The following is a 21,034-nucleotide window of genomic DNA, read 5'->3' as shown; positions in this document are numbered from 1 at the left end:
AAACAAATGGAGAACATTAAAAGGTATGATATCGTGGGAAAGTCCACTGTAGCCGGCGAAAGCAGTCCATCCAACTGTAGACAGTTGAACTGCTAAAGAGGGTAACTAGTTCAATCCAGCAGCATCATAGATATTCTGCACATAAGGAAAGCCAATCCTTCTGTATTTCTGTTGAAACTTGCAAGAAGGCTTTGGCTATTATCAGTTAGAAACTCGTTCCAGCATCGTGGAGCAAGCTCTCACAGGTCAAACCTGCTCTGCTATTGGCTAATAGGGATTTTTAAAGGCCATGTTATCAGCATTAAGACTGATTTTGAGTGGGTACCCGAATATTCAGGTCTTAGTCTTCCAGGATTTTTTTCTCTTATGGGTTAATTCAAGGACGAAGTTTCTGCAGAGAGTCTGAGTTACACCATTAGAACTCATTGAAGCCATTGTGAAGCAGACCATAGCTATTCCTCTACCCTTGCGTAACAAAGTCATGGACAGCTTCTGACCCACAAATAAAAATTAAAAGTATCTCTAAATATGTGACACCTTCTTTTCTGGTTCCCTTGATAATGCAGCAAAAAACCCTTAAATCAAGAAATGTTGTTGTCAAGAAAAAAAAAAGATGGAAAGGGGAAAAACCAAATCTTTATCGCTTCGTACGCAACAGTGGTAATGTATTATATATCACTCTAGGCACTGAATGATAAAAGTAGTGGACATCATTTACTTTTTTTTAAGATATCTATGGGGAACATTTCGAACATTTGTTATGATAAGAACGCAAGTGATTTTTGGCCACTTTCTTAGAAACGAAAGAGGAGCTTCTCGCCGCTATGTGAAAATTGAAACTTTAGGACAATGAATTTAGAGCACATTTCATGAGAAGACGGTCCTAAAGAAAGAGGAATCAGTCGATCTGCAACATAAGTGTGTTCTATTAAAAGGCTATGGGAAAATCGAGGTGTTACTCACTTTCTGCCACCTGGTGCATATCCTACAGCACAACTTTTTCCACCATGCATGTTATTCTCTGCACAGCGCAGAGGCACACTACCACTACGACGTGTATCCTTTTGCTATGTATGGCAAAATCTGCCATATGTGGCATGCGTCTCATGATGTGTATGAAAAAAAAGCTTTTCAATCAAAAAGAAAAGTGCAGATTTAAAGCTTGAAAGGAGGATATAAAACGAGGAATGAATATAAAATGATTATAATGGATTTATAATCTTTAACAACCTTTCTTTAAATAATTTGTGAATTATCGAAAGCCGGGGAAGTCACAATGCTACATCCATTTTTGTGAGGGGCGATGGTGGAGCAGGGCTGGTACTGGAGGGGATACGAACTTAATATTTTTTGTGTGGAAAATATAAATATTGTGGGTGGGAAAATTGGAGGTTTTACTCTGTGAGACTCTGGGGGCAAATGAATGTTGACAAGTTATTCTCTTGGGTTTTGATCTTTGAAAGGGCTCTAAACCTTTGAATTTTACATCTAATGAGTTTTCCACGACGAGATCCTACGTTTTTACGACGTTTCTATGTTTCTACGAAGATCCGTTCTGTGTGATGGCTTCAGGGTAAAAGACACATGGAGACATACAGGTCTTTACCAAGTCAACACTGTCGTTTTGACTATGATTTGTGTGCTCTTGTTCGATAACTACTGTAAAGTATTTGGACATGTACCAACGTTTATCGTCTATCTGGATTACGTAACCATTACATCTGCCAATATAAAGGTATAGAAGAACAAGTTAACTACTCTTAATTCAGCAGTTGAGATCTTATGTACTAGTTATTCTCTACCCTTTTACTAAAAAAAAAAAAAAAAAAAAAAAAAAAATGTCTACTGAAGTATAGTTTTGGATAGTGCAGTGTTTTCTACGAGCCCCATACCCTCAATGTTTGGTATAATCTCATTAAGGTACAATCAAACCTTAATGGCTGTTATGTCAGCAATGTCTGGACCAGAACGACGTCAGTTTAGAAACAGGTGTTGTGTTGTTGTGCTGTCAAAACAATTTGAATAATGTCTGTAGATTCTATTTCATTCTAAAAATTGTGCTGGGGAACCCTGTATGTGGCCAGAGAAGAAGTTTGAGTATGGCTGAGGTAGAGAAAGTAATGAATTAACAGGGAAAATGCTTAGTGTGTTTTTCAGTTTAAATTGACATTAATAGCTGTCTTTTACGATGTGTGCATCGAGAAGTTGAAAGACTCAACAGTCTAAAAAGTGGCAAGTATTCAAGACCAGGACATTTTCCAGCTAACTTACAAGTTACTCTTTTAGCTTCTGGTGGTTCTTCTCAGAGTTATGATTCTGAGGGAAGAAACTCGACCTACCCTGAAATGCCTAATGTTTGCACTTGGGCTACAGTAACTTCCGCTGGAGCCAAAATAGTTTTACCAGAGGCGGGTGTTTTTCTAACTGTTCCACAAGGAGCCGTTCCTCATGGTAAATCGGAAGAAATTTATGTTGCAATCATTGTGGATGACCGAGATCGACCAGATTTAAATGGTAAGTTAGAAGAATTGCAAATCAGTTATTACCTTCCATTAAAGATTTTGTCTCTTTTTTCTTAATTTAGTGTACACTTTTAACCCTGTATATTTTATAGCTATATATTTATAGACTATAAGTTAGTCTTCAAATCTATGGTAGCTATTACGCCCTGTAAAATGGATTTTGAAAATATTAAGAGCCAATGCTAAAAAAAAATTCAGAGTTTGGGACAGGGTTTCGTATAGAAAGCCTTAAAGTTAACAAAAATATAGCCTACAGTATAATCTTAAGAGCACAATATATAATATACAAAGTTCAAAGAAACACGATAATAAAAAAAAATGTTTACTTCTATAAAATAGTATCGTATATTATATAGCCGAGATTTGTTTCTAAACTATTATATTTTCATCATATTTTGTTTTATTTCATAAGCATTAGCCAAACTTCACTTCTTGCATGTCTTGTAGCTAATAGAAGAGTAACCATATGTTTATACCCTCTGTAATATACGTATATACATATCTTACATATATTTGTATGCCCTGTTTGATATACATAAGCTCTTCTATCGACATAGGGATTCTATTTTCTAAATTGCTAGGTGCCCCTTCTTTATCAAACATCTTATTCGAAATTCTTACATATATATATATATATATATATATATATATATATATATATATATATATATATATATATATATATATATATATATATATATATATATAGTATATATATAATGTTACATTTCTACTTACTTTTAATTTCTCTCAGCTGGCTCCTTTTTCCTCAATAAAAATTTTCAAACTGAGGAGATTCACCTAATTACCTTGGGTGGTTGGCTTTTGTTTTGATTCCAATAGATTCCCAATCATCACAAATACAAGTGTCATTATAGCTTAATTTTTAGTTGGTAAGATTTGATGCACAGAAAGCTGATTTTGTCGACCTTTAGACGCCGGAAGTGAAGGGTTTGTTTATGGACATGGGTGACTTCTTGTCTGTCTCTGAAACAGGCAAGCAAAATTGTAAATTATAAAACAGACAAGCAAAAATTATAAATTGTAATATGTTTACGATAATTTTTTCCCCTGAATTCATGGAAAATAAAAAAAAGTTTTGTTTACTATAAATCAGGACTTTTTACTAGTGTTTACTAGATTTCGGGAAATTTACTAGATCCTCTAAATTTACAATTTTTTTTTTTTTTTACTAGATCTAGTAAAATCCTACTGACTGTGGCAACCCTGGTCATTGCAATACTGTCATTTATCTTTTTTGCTCTTTAAATGCATTTGAATGTGACGTCATTTAGAGGAGAAATGTTTTTTGGGAAGTTAAGGCTCTAAAGTATAGTCACTTGAAGGGTGCTCGTCATGCCTATGACGCACCAAAATATTAGCATGTCCCATCGGTGGGACCTGCGCCCCACGTTGGGAATCACGACCCTAGATAGTTTTGATATTAGATTTGGGCATTGAAATGAATATTATCGTTGACAGTTGATATCTAATGAAATCTACTTTTAAATTTTGTCCATTTTTATGATATAAGAAATTTGACGACTAATTTCTTTTATCTTCAACTATTTTTGCTTCACGTTTGCTGCAAAAGGTTCGGTAGCGTAACTTTTCTGTTAAAAATAAATACTTTATTCATACAGCCCCCTGCCACCCCAAAAAACTCTGCTGAGCAATGACCCTAGATTGAGCCAATCTCCACAAATTGGGTGGTAATTTGGCTACTTGTAATTTGGCTACTGAAGCAAAAATCTACATGACCCAGACATCGTTTCAAATGTGTTTAGTTGTGACTAAGCAGATTTTTGCAAATGTTGGTTGGCAAATTAGATTGTGCACTATCATAGTGCGTTCAGACCTGCATTTGAGACAAGTTGTAGGATTTCGATTTTAATATTTGTTTGATTATAGCCTCAATTACAAGTGACGACCAGGTATGATACCTTATTGGACCAAATAGCAGGCCATTATAGATCATATACAAATTAGACTTAAAACGAATGACTATCGATACCTAACTGTCAACTTGCTATTTGACTAACATATGTTCTTCGCTGACAGGCTATTTATCTTAAGCTCGAAACTACAATTCCAATTGCATTTTCAGAGAGACAGACTTTGCTGAGCCCGCTGATCGCATGCGGACCGTCAGGTCTTAGTTTGAAGAAACCTGTTGTGGTAAGCTTCCAGCACTGTGGACTGCTGACAGGTGAAAACAGTTGGAATTTGACAGTACTCAGTAGTCCAAGAGGGGCGAATGAAAAACCCCAGTGGGAGGTAAAGACAAGTTTTGATTTTTGTTTAACGTTCCTACCCCCCTGTGACGGGTGTTTGGTTTATTGTTTTTTATTTTTAGGGTGAATGGAATCGTGTTTCCTTGATTGACATATATATATTTTTGAGGGTTATTTATTGCGATTGCGTGTGTAACGAAAACTTTTCTTGAGCAAGATGATATTTTATTTTCGCAGCGGGCACGTATTGACTGACTTGATTCTTATATGGTAAAATTCTGACTGTTGAAGCTTTTACTGTTGTAAGTTATAGATGTCTATTCGGACAAGAAATATAGATTGTTCACTACATAAAAGTGAAAAAAGTAATTTTTATTCCCTTCCATGCACATAAACATCCGAGAGGACGTATCTATGGCTCTATGTCTCGTGGAGCCCCACCTTAACCTTTCATTCTAAATTTCTTAAGTGAGACATAAAACAGATCTATGTGATGCCAGGTATGCATTCTTGTATATGTTATGGGGGGATATTCATTTTGGGGAGTGGTACAAGTTTCACAAGACAGCAAAGCTAGTGAATTTTATGGGTATTAGCCTACATAAAACAAGGAAAATGTTTACCTTCCTGTGCTCAAGAGATCAACTGAAATATATGTTTTTCAATGGTATTTCCTCCATCAAAACTTATAGTGCATAATATAAGAAAAAAACATTCTTTTTTTAATGGTTTTAAGTAGCAAATTCACTCACAAAATTTCAATGTGCAATTTCTGACATAAATTTTGAAGCATCTCTAATTTGCTACAGGTGTAGCAAAAGAAAGCTTATGGTGGGGGGGGGTCCGTATAACTCTCGGGATGCTTTAAAAAGGCATGCATTAAGACCACCCGGTAGGGATTAGACATTTTTACACCATCATATAGAATTTTATTTCTGATATATACAAAAATCAGAATTTTGGCCATCGGTTATAATACTAAAAACAGTGAGGAATGATTTTTATCAATTTCTGTTGAGGTTTTATTGTTTAGGCCCTTCTAGATTATAATGTTTCTTTAGTTTACTCTGCCACGTCAAACTTTGCTTTAAACGTTACATGAACTTGAATACAAAAAAAATAATGCGAATTAGCACTTCCTATGCTGGAAAAGACAGAATAACCAATGAGAAAAATGTCGAAAAAAAACTAATAATACAATTTTTAAAAAGACCGAGTTATCTTTAAAAGAAATACGATAAAGTAAAAGAAAAAAAATGAAATGAAACAATCAAACATACAAAATTGCATAAACCATAAAAAAAACACCATTAAAGGAGAAAAAAAAACGAGAAAAAGTTTAATTAACAAGCAGAAGTGGAGCGCGAACCGCTTTTGTTTTCTTAAAAATAAAAAATATATACATATAATATATACAGTATATGTATAAACCAAGGCCGTACCCAGGATTTTTTTTTTCGGATGGAGTTTTACTCAAAGATTTTTTTTTTGGGGGGGGGGGTTTTACACAAAAAAAAACAAAAACGTATACAAAATTTGTTTATATCCGTTTTTGTTACGTATTTACGAGTCAAAAAAACGTTCCGTAAGGGGTTCAAACCCCCTAACCCCCCCTCTGGGTACGGCCTTGGTATAAACTGTTCAGTCTCATCCGTTGAAAAGGTAAAGGCCGGTATGTTTGATGATCTACATATCTGGCAGCTCATTAAAGATAAAAACCTCATCGGGAAAATGACAGAGCTTCAAAAGAATGCTTGGTTTCATTCAAGAACATTGTAAAAGGCTTTCTTAAAAATTCAATAGGGGAGAATTACCCCGAAATCATCCAGTAACTCTTGTAGAGCTACAAAATGATTGGCTACAGCATTAGCATCAAATTTCGTTTTTACACAACCATTGACTTTCCAAAAATCTTTGTGTAGCCTGTGAGGAGCAGAATTAGCTATTTCGCCCAGATTTGAAGTCATAGAAATACAGTACAAAGGTAGATGAGACCAGAGTGTCCACCCCCAGTGATTTATTACTTTCTAGTGGTTTTTTATATTCCCTAAAGAAAAAAAATCACTATCAGCACATAAATCACTATATTATTGAAGAAATGATTGGAGCTATATTATTGAAGAATAATATAGAGATATAAAATGATTGGCTTCAACATTAACATCAAATTTCGTTTTTACACAACCATTGACTTTCAAAAAATCTTCTGTGCAGCCTCTGAGGAGCAGAATTAGCTATTCCACCCAGATTTGAAGTCATAGAAATACAGTACAAAGGTAGATGAGACCAGGATGTCCACCTCTAATGATTTATCACTTTCTAGTGGTTTTTTATGTTGCCTAAAGAAAAAAATCACTAAATCAGCACATAAATCACTATATTATTGAAGAAATGATTAGAGCTATATTATTGAAGAATAATGTAGAGATACAAAATGATTGGCTTCAAAATTATCATCATATTTTGTTTTTATACAACCATTGACTTTCCAAAAATCTTTTTGCAGCCTATGAGGAACAGAATTAGCGGTTCCACCCAGATTTGATGTCATAGAGATACAGTACCAAGGTAGATGAGATCAGGATTGCCAGCACCTAGTGATTTATCGCTTTTTAGTGATTTTTTATATTGCCTACAGAAAAAAATCACTAAATCAGCATATAAATCACTAGATTATTGAAGAAATGATCGGAGCTATCTTATTGAAGAATAATATAGAAATACAAAATGATTGGCTACAACATTAGCATCAAATGTCGTTTTTACACAACCATTGACTTTCCAAAAATCTTTGAGCAGCCTGTGATGTGAAATCTTTGAGCAGCCTGTCCTTATCAGTGTATACATTTGTGCCAGATAACCTAATTCGTGATTAAAAACGCCCATGATTTGCTAATCACCTGATCTTGAAAACAAGGCTTTGTCTTTACATGTGAAGCTGACAGTGTATATAGCCATTTTTTAATTATTTTTTAACTCTTTGATTAAAGCCAACCTTTAATCTCGCTAATATCTCTTTCGCCTTCAGTCTCTTGAAGCCAGAAAGGAAAAACAAAACGCTTAAAATTTTCTTTATTGTATCTCTTTCTGAAATTCAATATTTTGAATAAATTCTTAAATTTTATTTTCCTATTGTAGCCCGTTCTGACATTGGGTGATGAGACAATCAACACTTCAATTTATGTTCAAATGGAAGCAACAGAATGTCACATCTTAACAGAAGAATTAAACTATTTTACTTTGATTGGAGAGAGTTCTCCAAAACGAACTGCAGCAAAACAGTTGCGACTAGCTATTTATGCACCGTTGACTTCTGATAATTACCTGAAAGTATACGTGACGAATGATACTGTCGCTGCTTTACGCGTAAGTGATGCATCATTCTCTAATATAAATACATAATCAATTTTTTTTTCGAAATATTTATTACTGTGCAGTCAATTTTTTGTGGAGGGGCATGTGCCCCCTATATCTTTTGCCGCCCTAGATTTTTAATATACCTTTTTTGGGTATTTTCATTGAAAATTGAATTTTCCTCGTGTTTATATTGAAAAAATTCAAAAAAAGAACAAAACTGTCCCCCAAATTGCCCCCTCCTAATTTTTGTGTTAACGCCATTGATTTAGTACCTGACAGTAGAACCTAGTTAATAGAAATCAAAATAGTTTCAAAATGTTTTTCAATTGACAGAAGAATCTAGTTAGTCTACACTACTAGGTGCCGAACCTTTATGATAATCCACCCCTAACAATTCGCTAGTTCTATTACCGACCCTTTCTATGAATAAAAATGTTTAAAAAAAAATCATTTGTGAATTTTTTTTTGTTTTGACTAAGTCTAATTTTTACTCAAATCCATGATAAGGCCATTCTTGATGATTCTCAGGAAGATGAGCAATGCTTGGCTTCAAATATGTTGCTTTCAGTCAGGGCCGCATCCGGAATTTTTTTCGGTGAGGTTTTTTTTGGGGAGTGGTGTTTAAAAAAAATTAAAAAACGCATCAAACATTTGTTTATATGCATTTTGTTACGCTTTTAAGAGTGGGACAAACATTTCGAAGGGGATCAACCCCCCTCTCCCGTAGATATGGCCTTGCTTTCAGTCTCAAGTCGGCTTGGATGGCGAGATTCAATTTATTTCTGTTTTGTTCAAATAAAATTGACTTGACTGGAAGCAGGTTCAACCGTAAATGAGAATTTAAGTTAAAGCTTTTATATTCTGGCTATGGCTGAGCAGGTGACGACTGATAACAAGATTACAAATGGCGGTTTTACTAGCAATTTACACATTACAGACATTGGACCTACACAGGTATAAAGAAGCCAAGTTTGCTTATAAAAGGTTTGTTGGTATAAAATTAGATAGTCAGGGATAGGCTGTTGCCCGAACCTAGCCCATCTCCCAAACGACTCACCTGCGGGTCAGCTTAACTTTAGTTTCTATATTGTAAATAGTAAAAGAGCCAGCTACACTTGACTTACTATATTGCAACTTACGTAACTAGCTCCGCCGTTTTTTGCAGCTTCCCACTCGTTGCTTGGGCCTGCGGCCCTCGTAATTATAGCCTAATGTCACCTCCCTTCCCTTGCTTTGCTCACTATGGTCAGCGACTCAGGCATTCGTCCCTTGCAAATATAGCCTGACGTCATCTCTCTCCAACCAATTTCCTCGCTACGGTTGGCAGTTACGGCTTTTGACCCTCTCTCGTTTGTTATCATACATTACCTTTTATTATTTTGATAGCTGACATTTTGGATATAAGAATTGGAATTTGCAAAAATAAATATATGAATTTGCAGCTGAACAGTATATATATCTGGCAAATATTATTTGCCGACCCCTGATCGTAACAACTTTTAAACATATTAAATTGATTCTTCAAGGGGGTCGATAGTGACAACTTTCCCTGAGCTTACAGCATCAAAAATAATGCTGCGCCGTTCAGATGTTCGATTTTAATTTAAATGCGTCAATTTATCCATTTTGTAATTTACTTGTTTATTTTTGACACCGAAGTTTCAGATTTGGATTGCAACAGTGTTTTTTTTTTTTTTTTTTTTTTTTTTTTTTTTTTTTTTTTTTACATACATGGTAGCACTATTTCATCCACTGTGAAACCCGGTCTTGCTATTAAAAAAAAGAAAAAAAAAGGTTGAGGTGGTACTTATAAGTAGTTGCAATTCCCAACAATAAATTTTCTTCCATCTAAGGATCTCATGTAACGCCATGGTGTTAAATATGCACCCTTTTTTGTAAGTCAGTGAATATAAGTGCGTACCCCTCACAATCAAAATAAATAATTAAACAAAAGTTTAACCAGGAAAAATAGAATTTATTTTAGCCTAAAATGAGATCTTTTGTTAATCCTGACAATTCACAAACATTACAAGGCAAATTTTTTTTTAAGATCCACGGAATCTCGGTGGTGGCTATTGTTTAATTAGCGGCGCGTCCCTGTAAGACAAGCCAAAAATCCACCCAGCTTCAAATAGATAACACGGATAACACTAGAAGTGTCGGAGGATTTGTCCCCAACCACTCATAGCACTCCCGACTGAGGGCGGATTATGAGGAGATCAGCACCTGCACTACGTGGACCTCATTAATCTGTACGCGAAAAGTTTTTTGTGTTTTTTTTTTCTAATTGAAACTTCGGAACATCATTGCCCTGAAACTTTGCTTTGTCCCTAGTCTAAAGTAAACCTGCTTTGAACTACCATTCCATTTACTATTCAAAGTGGTCACTAGTGCCTTTTTATTGGTTGAATCCTAAATTTACCCAATGTGCATTTCGGAAACTAAATGACAGAGTAAATAGACTATGCTATTCGAAGCTATATAAAAACTTTCGCGGGAAGTGATCAATAACTCAATTTCTTTAAGTTGCTATTTTATACTCAGTCTAACTTCCTCAATGCTCTTTCCTTTCTTCCTGTAAAAGTTTTTTGGAGATACGTTGTATTGTCAAGTGATAAATCTTAATGTGCAAAAACACAGAAAGATGTAATCAATCTCTGTTGTTTCTCGTTATAAAGAGAAGAGCGCTAAAATTGTGCCTTTTCTTCCTCATTGTTATTAATGTCAAAACATACTTCGCCACTGTAAAAAATGAAGTAAAACAGAACAGTTACGTTGTAAACAGAATGCCATTTATGTTCTGCTTCTTTTTATGTTCTTTTATTAGCATGACTTGTGCCATCATAAGCTACTCAATATTATGCTGATAGACCAGGCCATTGGAACGGGTAGAATTTATCTCCAAATCAAAGTACGTCCTGTCATTCTAACAAAAAAACAGATCATTGGAAGGCTACTTAACAGACTGAGAAATGGCTTTATGTCTGTTTTGTTTCCAATGTTATGGCATTATTTATGAGGAGCGATCCTCGGGGATCGATCCTCAGTTATCTTAACCACAGGTCATTTAACTAACAAGACTACCAATACCAGCAATTTTCTATCTGCAAAACTCTAATGCCTTCTAGCGTTTTGCGCATGATTGCTCATTTAAAATAGCCTATGTAATTTCTTCAGCCTTTTTTAAATAGCAAGACCGAGTTACACAATGAATGAAATGGTGCTACTATGTTTCTTCTTGATAAAAAAAAAGAGAAAAATACTTCTCAATTCGAATCTAAAACTTCTATGCCGAAAATGAACAAGTATATTACAAAATCGAAAAACTGACGCAGTTAAGTTGAAATTCAACATCTAAACAGCGCAGCATTTGTTTCGATGTTGTAAATTTTGGGATATCCAAAGTGGTGAGTATCGACATCCTTGAGGATTTAATTTAATATGTTTAAGGATCGATACGATCAGGGGTTGGCAAACATCAATGCTGTTCAGCTGATGGAAAATTTAAGCTAAATAAAAAAAAAAAATGAAAGGTGACGTATCGGTATCATGACAAATGTGAGAGGGCCGAAGACCGTAGCTGCCAACTGTAGCGAGTGAAGTGAGTGGAGAGAGATGACGTCAGGCTGTATTTGCGAAGGACGAAGCCCTGAGTCACTGACCATAGTGAGCAAAGCAAGGGAAGGGAGATGAGACTCTTTGTTTGTGTTATAAGTTTGGCTAAATTGGAAAGGTCTATGAAAAAAAATTCTTTTTAGAACATGTATCCTCAAAGATAAATGACATCTGTGATGCTGGGTCTTTAGTGGTGAGCCATCCCAAAATGATAAACCTGTTTTTACTGGTGGTTTATCGTAGCTTTGTAAATTTTAGCGTTTTAGACCTAGATACCGGTCGTATGTTTGCAAATATATATATATATATATGGTCATTGAACTGAAGGCTCGTAGGCTTAGTACCGACGGCGATTTTTTTTCTAACATTTTCCTTCTATTACCAATATTGGTTTCATTTGTTTCTCTAGTCCACAAATGAAATGAAAATGAATGATGATTTCCCGAAAATGTAGATAGTTTTCCTCACCTCAAAGATTATATATTTTTCTGTTCAGCTTATTATTATTAATTTTTTTCATCAGTGAATACAGGCTTAGATATTTGGCTATTTCTGAATAAACAACTTTTATCAATTTCAGTTACAAGTTAGAAAAAAATCATTTGAAATTTCTCCTAAAGAAGGGTTTCCCGACGAAAGTTTCTTATGCATAACTTTTCTCTAAGTGGTAAGCCCACATTCAGTAAACTTGGATATCTGGAATGACCTTCACATATGGTCCTTTTTTACTTTGAAGACTAAAATAAAAGTCAAAATCAGAAAACTTATTTTAAGGAAATAAGACCTGAACTTCAACTGTAGGATACGATTCGTTCCTACATGGCTTAGACCACTCGGTTCGAAGCCATCCCTCGTATCTAGTTCTTCGTAGGCTTTATAATATGAATCTACACATATTGCACTTTGATTTTTTGATTTTTTTTGCATTATTTTCTGGAAACGGCTTTAAAAATGATAATTTTTCTTCATTATCTATTTTTAAATTCTTGTCTATTCCCCACAAAAGGTTTAGTAATGCTAAAGTTCAAGAGAAAGTAAATTGCTGGGAATAGGGACAGAGAATTGAAAAATGAAGAAATAACTAAATATTGTTTTTTTCTATTGTCCTGAAATTCCTTTATGATTGTGGTTTTGAGGATTCATTCAATTTAAACTATTATAATAATAGCCAGTTTGAATAAATGTGTGAATTTGAAATAATTGAAGTTTGCTTGGTCAACTTTTCTTCACCAATTTTATTCGCGGTTTGTATTGTAATTTATTGCTGTGAATATTAAATTTTGCGGAAGTATATTTCACATTACAGAATTAAATTGTTCATGATTTTTTTTTACAAAAAAATACGTTCCCATGAGCATATATATATAAGAATTGTATATGGCACACCAATGCAATTCGTGTCTTTTAAAAATAGTGTAGATACTGTCTAACTTTTTCTGGCTTGATGTGATTTCGTTAAGGAAGTCGTAAAATACGAAGTCTAGAATAACAAAGCATGAAAATTCTAGAACCGGCCAAAATTCTGTAAATAATTTTAGTTTGTAGAAGTTGGATAAAGTTGTAAGTTGCTGTTAAATAAGTTTCCATATTGGGTACGTTGAATATTCACCAGAATGGATAAGGGGGCTCCAAGATTGTATAGTATTCCCGTATACGCTATATTGTAACGTTGAAATAACCGACGAGGTTACAAAAATAACCTTAAAGTAGGCATGTGTGCTGGATTGTTCTGTCGTTGTTTTTTTTTAGCGGGCGTACACTTTAGGGCGGGTCCATATTTGTCAACTCTGAAACAACTATAATAAAGCGCAAAGTGTATGAAAACTACAGGTAATTATGAGAAAATCGTTTAAAATGCAAAATGTGGGATCCAAGAGTCGATCCTTAAGTCTCAACCTCCCACCCCTGGCTATCTCCCCGCCTAAGGGTGACTCAATAGATGAAAATTTTTTATATAGTAGATGATGTGTTTGGGAGGAAATTTTGAAAGAAATCTAGGAATATAGCGAAAAATTTTGATAGAAGAGAGAAGGGCTTTTTACAAGAAGTTCCTGAGCAGGTGTGGCAATTTGGGGGTGGGGGGAGGTTGGAGTCCTGGATTTTGAAGAAGGTCTTTTTTGGTATTTCCTCTGGAAAATACCCTTTTTGGTATATTCATTGGAAAAATCGAAAAACAACAAAATTCATCTACATGTCTATATTTTATTCATTGATGGCCCTAATGAGTTGGCCCTAAGAGACATAAGAGGGGTACCTCAACCGTTAATGAAAAACAATGTTGAAGAGAGATGGGCTTAGCGTTCTGTGTAAGTTAAAACCATAAGAAACCTGTTGGGCAGAGTATAGAAAATAATTATAGAACTTTTCGTAATTTAGTGAGTGAATGATACAATTATATAGTTGTGAGGATAAATATTTTTTTTTAAAAACACGGTGCCAAAGGGCTAATATATGTAAGATACTGAAAATTGTGAATAAGACGTTTGATAAAGGAGGGGCACCTCTCAATTTAGAAAATAGAATCCCTATGTCGATAGAAGATCTTATGTATATTAAACAGGGCATACAAATGTATGTAAGATATGTATATACTTATATTACAGAGGGTATAAACATACGGTTACTCTTCTATTAGCTACAAGACATGCAAGAAGTGAAGTTTGGTTAATGCTTATGAAATAAAACAAAATAGGATGAAAATATAATAGTTTAGATCAAATCTCGGCTATATATTTGCACATTAGGGGGGTGGGGGTAAAGCATAGCATATATTAAATACGTAACCTAACCTAACTTAGGTACCTTTCTCCCCCTAAACCCCAAAAAACAAAAGTTTAATAATTGTAAAGGCAGTTAGAAACCACTGCATGAATCCAATTCTCCATTGAAAGAACCCGTTTGACTTGTTTGTTTATCATCTATCTTGCGTGTCTTGTAGCTAATAGAACAGTACCAACGTATGTATACCCTCACATGGTATATTAAAAAAAAACTGCAAACTTTTTTACATTCTGACGAATGGTCTGCATGAGGCAGATGCCGATTTCCTGATTCTCTGCCTTCGGTCGGTAGTGCAATGCGTGGTTGGGGGCAACTTATCCCACGCTTCCTGAGCCCCCCCCCCAGATTTCTCCAGGTACCCATTTGGAGCTGGGTTGACTCTTGGTTGAGCTTACGTTGACACCGATGACCCCCGTTCCAAGCCAAATAACAGTGACACCAGGACTCGAATCCCCGTCCTTACGGACAACCATTTTAAGTCTAGCGCGGTAACCACTCATAGTATATACTAAACAACTTCGTTAAAGCGATCTTCGCTATGTACGAGAATAATATGCCTGCATTTTAGCAGAAATTGAGGTTAGTATACTGTAACAATGTTTCAGTTATTTTCAGTGAGAAAAATTAGTGTCGCCTCAGAGCCTGTAGATTCTGTAATTCATTAACAGTCTTTAAACTGGTAGAAATCCTATTCAGTTATATTTCCTAAAAATTTTGTACGATAACCAGAATTAAGAGTTTTTACCGGAACTTTATCCGCCCACATAGGCCACTAGGAAATTCAGGAAAACCACTCCATTTTGTAGTAAACTTACCTGCTTTTGAAATAAAGTGAAAGATTTTAAAGGGAAAATATTCTACCAATTCTTTGACGTAAAATTTCTAATTTCCAATGTAAAATGCTAATTCAATAATAAACTTATTATTTTTCATATTACAATTACCAATTCTCATAGCAAAACTTTTTATTTTTTGAAGAAAAGCGTCTAAATTTTTTGAATTGAGATGATTTACTCTTGAGTAGAAATAAAATCTTTTTGGAGTTCTACTGGGACGCAAGGAAACTCTTCTCAAAGTTGTTAGAAGAGCCTCCAAATTTTACCAAAAATGGAAAGCGCTTGTCCCTCTCAAATGCCTATGGAAAAACTGCTATACGTAAACAAGGGCAAGAGATATTCGGACTTCATTCTATAATTACTCATGCAGTCCTTTAACATGCCTGTGGAAAAGCTGCTATATGTATTCAAGGGCAAGAGATATTTGGACTTCATTCTATAATTGCTCATGTAGTCCTTTAACACGCCTATGGAAAAGCTGCTATTTGTATTCAAGGGCAAGAGATATTTGGAGTTTATTCTACAATACTCATGCAGTCCTTTAACATTTCTTTGGCTCTTACATGAAATATTGCTTCACTATAACGATCTTAGAGTTTTATTTATGGGATGGGGAAGCCCAAAACAAGAATATAACTGCGCTTACTCGAATCCCACTTACTTAAAAAAATGTGCAATATTTTGTTCGGGCAAAGGGGCCAATTAATAAAAGAAAATATTTGATAATTAGACTAAGAATTACCAAAACAATCGGGAAAATTTAGGATTTCACGGGGACCGGGCCGAAGCCTAACCCCTCCCCTCCCTGAGTGCGTTCCCACTTTGATTAAACAGTCTGACAAGACGTCCAAAAAATGATGGTATCACTGATTTTTTTTTTTTTTTTTAATTTTATAAATTAAGCTGTAAAAGAATTATAGAGTTAATCTAAAGCATAGCGTAGTTTATTTTCTTATGTAAAACTTTCCTTGTGTTCTCTTCTGACAATCGGTAAAAGAAAAATGGTGGAGAGCATTTCAGAAGTTCTCTTCGAGTGACTGGCTGATTTCACTGAAGACTTTTCCCCTTTTCAGCTCTTCAAGACTGTATCCAGGGGGGGGGGGGGGTGCGAGGTTTTAACCCGCCACCCCAAAATTTCGTCGGACTCGTAAAAACGTAACAAAATGCCTATAAACAAGTTTGTGATATGTTTTTTAATTTTTTGTTGTTGTTAAAACCCTTCTCCCGAACAAAAATCCTGGGTGCGCCCTTGGAGCTCCTTCTGGAATTGTTTAAAAATCATTGTAACGTATAATGCTAACAAAGTGGGCTCTTAGAAGCTATAATTATTTAGTCTCGAAATTATGAAGCCTTTAATTGATTAAATAAAAAAAGCTATTTTTTTAAACTGAAAGTAAGGAGCGACATTAAAACTTGAAACTAATAGATATTATTCCATATATGAAAGGGGCTGTCCCCTTTTTAACGCCTCGCTCTTACACTAAAGTTTTTATTGTTTTAAAAAGTAGAGTTGTGAGACAGTGTCAAACGTTTAGGGGAAAGAGCGAGGCGTTGAGGAGGGGACAGCCCCTTTCATATGCGGAATAATTTCTGTTCGTTTTAAGTTTTAATGTCGTCCTTACTTTCAATTAAAAAAGAAACTTGTTTTATTATTTAATTTCTGAACGTTTTTGAATTAATGTAGCTTTGATTTTGGCTCACCGTTCATGAACAATTAAAACGAAATTTGCATTTTAATTTTACCTTTTTTTTGGCTAAATGGCTTTCTCGAAAACTGGTTCTGACGTAACATACGAATTAACTTACGTAACAAACTTCTATATTCGTATTTTTTTATTACGTATATTAGGGAGTTCGTCCCCTAGTCAATACCTCGCTCTTTATGCTAAAGATTCGAATTCTGTTCGAATCACAAACCCCTGAATCACAAAGGCCGGTTAATTAGAATAGATAGATCTTTTGAAAGTACTAAAAACACTTTAGCGTAAAGAGCGAGGTATTGACCAGGGGGCGAACCCCCTCATATACGTAATAATTTCTGTTCGTTTTAAGTTTTAATGTTGCTCCTTACTTTAAGTTGAAAAAACTGTGTTTTTTATCTCAATTTCTGATCGTTTTTTAAATAATGCTGGAAAATTCGGTGGCCCCTTCATAAAAATGCCCCTTCCCCCAAGGAAATATCCTCCATTGAAAGATCCTCCCCCGTAATTTTCCTCCGTAAAAGATCCTCCGGCTCGTAGCTTTTGGTGGGTAAGACTTATGAAACTTAATAATGAAACTTATATATTTGAAATCAGCATAAAAATCTGATTTTTGATGTATCTATTCGTATCAAAATTCCGTTTTTTAGAGTTTCGGTTACTGTTGAAACGGGTCGCTCCTTATTTACAGTTTGTTACCACGAACTGTTTGATTTTCCTCAACCTTCCCAATTCAATTTCTGATTTGTTAATAGTTAAGTATCCAAACATTCAGGTTCTCTCTTGTCCAATAAATCTAGTAAAAATGATCTGAGTTATTTATTGTAACTGACTATCAACTATTTCAGAGCCCCTAGGTTTGCACAAAATGACATTCTTTCTAGAAAATAAGAGACTTTTTCACGCCCCTTTGTACCCTATCACATACAACTTTTAACAAAACCCCAAAGGAAAGAATAATAATTTCCTGACTATCATTAACTTGTCATCATTAGCATGTTTTCAATAGAAAGTAGCAAACCCCGTCTGATCCATGCTTCCTTACTTATTCCATGTTTAATTCATGTGTAAGTGAAATCCATGTATCTAGTTTCCATAAGACATCTTAGCTGTCCATTTGTTTCTTATCATAGAAAGAAGTGTCACATTTCATCGTGTAATTTTTCACCAGAACAATTCTTCTTCTGATGAAACAGAACTTGATTAACACATTATGCCAGGATACCTGCAAATAAGGCTGGAACCCTTCCCCCAAGACTTGTCCAAAGGATCCCTTTTCCCGTCTGATATAATTGAAAAATAATGTCAGGGAAATTTTACTGTTTTAATTTTTTTTTAAAGTGGTTTGCCCAGAATGAAATATCAGCTTTGGGAAAATATGAGGAGGTTGAAGTAGCACTAGGTTAAGTATTCATATCAAATATTAATTGATAGCAGTGTCTGGAATATATATGTCAAACTGTAGGTAGTATTTCAGTAGCATTGGAGTAAAATTAACCTACATAAATTTTGGATCTTTATGATTACCCTGACAAAAGGTTTGGTGTGGTTATTTGAAAGCACCTTTGCAGTACTTTTGTCTTGTTGAATTTTCAAAACTTCGAAATAATTCCAAAACATTTGGTAAAAGATCATTTAAAAAACATTTGGGCCTAAAATCGCAATTCTGATTCAGTAGAAAGAGAGGGAAACAACACAACTGTGAAATTGTACTACAGTATGGAAAAGGCTTAGACTCAGTAACGTCAGTTGCGGGGGAAGGGGGTTTTCTCTAGATTTTTGCGAATTTCTTTGTTACTTGGGAAGGGGAAATCCCAAGTAAACAGGTACCTAAACTAGGAAGTTATTGGTTTTGCCATGAAGATTAGCTAAGTTTGAAACATCTTGATTACAACCTTTTATTCAAAATACTAAACGAATTTTACAATGTTGTTGTGTTTTATCCCCTCTTATATGGATTATTTTAATGGATTCCATCCAGTGGAACCCAACAAAGGCTATAGAAGAACGCTGAATGAAATAAGAAGATAAAACTACTAAACTTAGAATTATGCACATGAGCGTCCTAGGTAAAAATGTTAGCCAAATAAGTAAATTCCTTAGGCTTTGAGAGTTTAGGGCACGAGAATATGTTTAACAATTAATGTTGTAACCACTAAGTGGCTTAAATTAGGAATAAATGTGGATGATTAGTTTACGTCAGGTTCCTTGAAAATTGATTGAGTGGATTGTAGCTTCAAGATTCAAGGTTTTCATTTCAAACAAAATAAACCAACAGAAATGATTAAATAAAGCCAACAGGGAGCTGAGCTCAAAAAGAAGGCTAAAAAGATAAACCAAAAACATCTAACATGTAGAACGAGAGGGACATAGGAGGCTATCCCACCATGGCAAACATATATAGGATGATGGATACAGCTAGGATGTAAAAAAAGAATATCCAAGGCTGAAGAAGTTTTCTCCCAGATATATTTAAGGTTGGAAGAATGTAAAAATAAGTCTTGGAAGTTAGATGTAAAAATAAGTCTTGGAAGTTAGATGTAAAAATAAGTCTTGGAGATTAGGATATTAGAGGCCGTGGCAATGAAAGTGGTCAAGTATGTCTCATCAGTGCTTCAAAAAGTCTAGCGACATGGGCAAGGGCATATCCAGGGTTTTTATTCGGGGGAGGGGGAATTTTTCAGTGGGGAATTACAAAAAAAACTTTAGAAAACTTTAGAAATCATGGCCAGTTTACCTTTTTGGGGCTGAACGCATAAAAATGTGTTTAATTTTTTTGCTGTTCTCATAAGGAGGATCAGCAGGATAATGTTGATCAGGAGAATTGAAGTGTAATTGAACGTAAATTGCACTGCCCCACCCACCCCCCTTGAATGCAGCTAAAAAAAATGGGTATTGGTAATTATTTCTGCTGTTTTAAGTGTCAGATACGACTTTAGGCAACGATAAATTCCTTGTAATGCTCAACGATTTATAAACATAAATCGTTGAATCAAAAAGTATAATTTTTAGCAACACATCATGCCCAATTTACCTTTTTGGGGCTGAACGCATAAAAATGTGTTTATAAATATGTTGAGCATTATAAGGCATTGAACATATAATAATAAGGCATTGAACATATATAAGGCATTGAGCATTATAATTCAGCAATAATAAGGCATTGAGCATTATAAGGCATTGAACATATATAAGGCATTGAACATATAATGCTCAAACAAGAGGGGTCTACTTTCGGACATTCAAGGAGCATGGGCTGTATAATAATTTTTTCTCCAAATTACTGGGGGGGCAACTGCCCCCCCCCCCTTGCCCCTCCCAAACGACGCCCCTGAATGAGACATCTCTAACTTTAAACCCTCGACAGAATTCAACTTTGTTAATTTACCTTTGTGAAGTTTATCTTTGTAAAAGGTAAACTTCAGCCCCGAAAGGTAAACTGGCCATCGTACTTCCTTAAATTAAAGCTGTACTGGGTAGTATCGAACAACATTTTCTTAAAGTTTACCATTTTACGTACGGAAGGTCAAGACTTCGACAATTACACTAAAAGATATTAGACCATGTTCAAGGCCATATCCAGCGGGTTCAAGGTCTGAACCCCCCGTAAATTTTTTGCCCGACTCGTAGAAACATAACAAACATGTTTGTTAACACATTTTTATGCGTTCAGCCCCAAAAAGGTACTGGCCATCGATGTATGGCTAAAAATTATACTTTTTGATAACCGCGCAGGGGCCGACCAAAACGCTGGACGTCTTCAAATTGGGTGAGCAGAGGTCATAATATAAGATTTATAGGCGGTAAGAACTTAATGGGGGTGGGTGAAGAGTGAAGCCCCGAATAAGCTGAGGGGGGAGGAATCGCGCAGAGCTGTGTTGGCGTTGAGAGGTAATAGCCAGCACCGTTACTTATAGTAAGGTTGACTCATTTGTATAATTCCAGTGCCCTGGAAAAGAACATTATTAGGTATTTTCCCATTATATGGG

General features: G+C 35.1%; 1 protein-coding gene across 3 annotated transcripts in view; it reads left to right on the top strand.

Annotated features, from left to right (window-relative positions):
• LOC148945303 (netrin receptor UNC5C-like) overlaps positions 1–21,034 on the top strand; it is a 282,310-nt gene that overhangs the window by 185,375 nt on the left and 75,901 nt on the right. For all 3 annotated transcript variants that reach the window (XM_089098698.1, XM_089098696.1, XM_089098697.1), the window contains 3 exons: positions 2,287–2,514; positions 4,630–4,799; positions 7,895–8,122. In XM_089098698.1, the coding sequence (XP_088954824.1) occupies positions 2,287–2,514; positions 4,630–4,799; positions 7,895–8,122 (626 nt within the window). The remainder of the gene's footprint in view (positions 1–2,286; positions 2,515–4,629; positions 4,800–7,894; positions 8,123–21,034) is intronic.

This window comes from Artemia sp. Qi Xiang Cuo, chromosome 13 (assembly GCF_049724085.1).
Source record: "Artemia sp. Qi Xiang Cuo chromosome 13, ASM4972408v1, whole genome shotgun sequence".
Lineage (NCBI taxonomy): Eukaryota > Metazoa > Arthropoda > Branchiopoda > Anostraca > Artemiidae > Artemia > Artemia sp. Qi Xiang Cuo.
The sequence above is the reverse complement of the archived record's forward strand: the minus strand, read 5'-3'. Positions and strand labels throughout refer to the sequence as shown.